The sequence below is a fragment of the Condylura cristata genome, unplaced genomic scaffold (assembly GCF_000260355.1).
Source record: "Condylura cristata isolate star-nosed mole 26May11 unplaced genomic scaffold, ConCri1.0 scaffold00012, whole genome shotgun sequence".
Classification (NCBI taxonomy): domain Eukaryota; kingdom Metazoa; phylum Chordata; class Mammalia; order Eulipotyphla; family Talpidae; genus Condylura; species Condylura cristata.
Window position 1 is genome coordinate 48,001,070 of NW_004567113.1, and position 4,096 is coordinate 48,005,165.

Here is a 4,096-nt window from a genome sequence, read left to right on the forward strand (position 1 = left end):
TTAAGTCAATAAATAAACAAGGGGAGAACTTGCAGTGCAGGCAAGTGCTAATTCCGTGGCTCCTGCTCTGTGTGGAAAGGGGTCCGGGGGTGTTACTTCTTCTGGTTGGGAGCTTCAGTGAAGGTCTCCTCAGCTGCTGGGGTTGAGTACATATAGAATTTGGAAGAGCAGAGAGGAGGCAGCCATACAGCAAGTTTAGCTAAGTGGTCTGTCACATTAATATGTTTCATTCCAAGTTTAAAACCATACATCTCAGATTTGTTTTCTTTAAAATTCCTGATTTTGGGGCCCTCCCTGGTGGTGCAATGGTTTAAAGCACAGCAGGTTAAAGCACAGCACTATGAAGCTAAAGCCACTTCCGCATGAGTTCAATCCCCACCCCGGAGGTGACCCATGTGGTGCGGCAGACCTTTCCTGACCGCCCGCTGCTCCCCTCAGCAGTGCACTTCATGGATCTGCCTGTTCTGCTCCCACTCTGTCTCTGGTGAATCCTCTCACTGTCCCTGCACCTCTGGCCTGTTTCCAGTTCTGTATGCATACTTAAATAAATATTTTAAAAAATAATCCCTGATTTCTCAAGTTCAGAACATTTTTTTTTTTTTCAGAAAGCCACCATGATTAAACATTGCAGTCTTACTCTGTTGCCGTATTTGGAAATGTAGAGATAAAATGACAAAATGCCCACTCATTTTGCTAAGTTTCTTGGTGTTTTAATGTAGATGCCGCTCAATCTCACCAACGCTGTGGCTACGGCCCGACAGTTGCTGGCTTATACCGTGGAGGCGGCCAACTTCTCTGACAAGATGGATGTCATCTTTGTGGCTGAAATGATAGAAAAATTTGGAAGATTTACTAAAGAGGAAAAGTCAAAAGAGGTATTTTCCTTGTTTGGATTATAGCATGAATCTGATTTGTTGGTCCATGTCAAGTGGTCACAGGATAGAATTGCATTGGTATTTATAATGTTTGTTTATGCTTATCACTCCATTTGAAGTAAACACTTTGTTTTTCTTAAGATTCATTGATACATACAGAATTGCGGTGCAGGCCAGAGGTGTAAGATGATTCATCAGAGACAAAGTGGGGAGCAGAGCAGGAGGATTGGCTGAAATGCACTGCTGAGGGAGCAGCGTGTGGGGCAGGAGAGGTCTGCCATGTCATGTGGGTCAGCTCCCTGGCCGGGGATCAAACTCGTGCTCTAGTGGCAGCGATACCTGCATAGTGCTGTGCTTTAACTTGTTGTACCACCAGGGGAGCCGGAAATAAGCACTTTTTAAATCCCCAAATTATCCTTGAGGATATGGACATGTGTCACAATGATCTGAGAGGAAAAAGGGGATTGATTAGTTGGAGAAACAGGTGCTGAGAGAGAGCATAGCTCTCTGCAAGGAAGCATGGTCTTTGTCTTCACTGTGGGGGTTACTCAGATTCTGTGTCAGTCTTTTCCATCTTGACATGTTTGCTCCGCCTTCTGAGAGTGTTAGAGTAAGTTTTAGGCACCCAGATTTTATCCTCAATTTCTTAATTGCTTTTGTTGCATCCTGGAGAAATAAAAGACTGGTCAGGAACTTTTTGAAATTTTGTATCATTGGATGATACAAGTCATGAATTTTAACAGGGCCTTTTAAAATTACGACCTGTTGGGCAGCACCATATTCTTTAAGGGAAAAAGTGAAAATCACAGTTTTCAGAGCAAATGAGCAACAAGTTGTGTTATTGAATAAGTTTTAACACGCAGAATAATAACATCTTGCACTTTAAGTTTCAAGCTGTGCGAGAGCTTTAAATGCACTTTTTTTGGTGATAGGATGCTAATACTAATAAGAATTTTCCAGGTAGAAGAAACTAAGTCAGGTCAAACTGGAGCCCAGAGAAGCTGAAGTCCTTATCCGAGGGTGTGCAGCTAAGTTTGGGCAGGGCTGAGAGCAGAAGCCAGGTAGCCGGCTCTCTGTAGTGAAGCTTGTCCTAGAACAATGTCATAGACCTGTCTTTGCGTCCTGAAATGCTCAATTGCAGCTGCAGGGGAGACACAGGAATGAACAAAAGCGAGCCCTCAAAGTCCAGGGCCTCTAAGGTTCATTTGCATTAAAAAGTGAATAATAAATCTGGCTGATATCCTACTTACTTAAGTTAAAAGTAGTTTTTGGTAGAATGTCTACTAGGATTTTTCAGTGTGGTGATGGATTGTGGTTCTGCAGCCCTGGTACATGAGTTCTTGATAGGATAGAACGGGGCAGGAAAGGGAAGTTGCCCATGTGTAGCTGAGACACCTTGATAGTGGAGCGTGTGTTAGTGCTGTTATTTGAACCGTGGTCCACAGCTTTCTAGTGACCCTGCCCCTGGCCAGGCCTGCTCCCCCTGGCAGATTGTACTGGCGACAGAAGCAGCCTTCTGCATTCTGCTCTCCTTTGTTGATTATAATCACAGGTTCGCTGCCCACATGATTAGATGTCATTCATGGACATGGGCAATTTTGAGTCACTAGTAACTCGAGTGTAATTGCAATGACATTTGGAATATGGACATTGAAAAATATTTTGCCATCAAACAATACCCACTTACCTCGTGTTCCCTGCTGCTTGGCCCTGGGCTTGGGTGCCATGTGGCACGTGAACTGAGGGTGTGCTGGGGTGCGGAGCGAGTCTGCTCCTTTGGTGTGTCCTAGCAGACGCATCTCCTTGAGCACAGGTGATAAACAAAATGGAGATGACATTTGCCTTGTGCAACTGGCAGCATTTGTGTGTGCAAGTGAGAAAACACAGTTGAACATGTTTTTGAAAAAATAGTAGCAGGCCTGGGATATGATTTCCTAGGGTTAGGAGATTTCTTCAGTGATCTCAGAGGTTTAAGAGAAGTTCCCTTGGAAAAACGACACCAGAGTTCTCGAGTTATTCTGTAAAAACTCAGTCTGAAGGAGATTGCTCTCACTGCTACTGGCTGATAGAGGAGATCGTGTTTTCATTATCTATTGAAAACAAATGAAGACGATGTACAACATACAAATGGAGGAAATAGGGACAATTCTCAGGACTGAATAACCGAGATGCAAATGTTAAACACTTACTATGCAGTGACAGACATCTTATCTGATTCTTTAGAAACTTAAAGCACAGGCCATAGATTTTACCATTTATTAGTATAATAAAAAAGAAATGATGAGGTTTAAGGGCTTCATTTTAAAGTAATTACCACTGCATAAAATTATGCTAAGGTATCCCAAAATGTATATAGCTTAGTTGGACAAGTAATTAATTAAATTGATTTTTGTACTAAGTGCACAAAGTTATTCTGCTCTGCGTAATTTCATAACTAAAATATTGTGAGGCAGTTTGCTTCTGGGCCTCAGCTGAAAGTGAGCCAGTGCCGTTTGTCATCAGCTCTGTTGTTGAGAGAAGGTGCCAGAGCTCTCAAGCTCCCAGGTCTAAACGGCGTGTATCCTGGGGTTTTGAAAAATGACTGAAGGTTGTCTGTCAGGTAACAGCGATGTCAGTTCCGTAATTTCAACAGTGATTCCTCTCATGAATGGAACCTGCTTCCATTTCAGAGCTGAGGAAGCACATACACACTAGGCTTGGTGTCTGAGGGCCCCTTCAGGAGGTCTGGTTAGCACGGGGCCAGGGATCTGCACGTTTTCATGTATGGGTGCTTAGAAATGTAAAGTTCTCGTTAATTAGTTTTCAAACTTAGTCACTTCTGATGGGCTGCTGCATTTCTTTTTTCTTTTTGATTTTTTTCCTGATCTCACATGTCATGCTTTGCTGTGCTATTAATCTTTGCATGGACCCCACTTCTGGCTGTGTTATCTTTTCTACAACACTGTTGTTTCTCCAGCTTGCATACACATGTCCTTCTGTAGTTCTGTGGTTGGGTCTGAAAATTGTAGTAAGTTCTGGGTGTCTCTGATACATACAGGCTTCGAGAACTACTGTCATATTTTTATGGTCCTTATCTTTAGGTTTTTAGAATTTTTAGTTGGAAATTTTCAAAGTATAGCCGCTGTTGTTAAAGCCTGTGCTACACCTTTCACTGAGCTTTAACAACTCTCATTCTGCCCGGTCCTGTCTCATCTGTCCATCCATGGCTCCTTCCAACAGCT

The 4,096-nt window shown here is 42.9% G+C and overlaps 1 protein-coding gene across 1 annotated transcript in view; it reads left to right on the plus strand.

Moving 5' to 3' along the window:
• Positions 1–4,096, plus strand: part of ADGRA3 (adhesion G protein-coupled receptor A3) — a 99,396-nt gene that overhangs the window by 58,131 nt on the left and 37,169 nt on the right. The window contains exon 10 of the mRNA XM_004681374.2: positions 720–875. Within this exon, the coding sequence (XP_004681431.1) occupies positions 720–875 (156 nt within the window). The remainder of the gene's footprint in view (positions 1–719; positions 876–4,096) is intronic.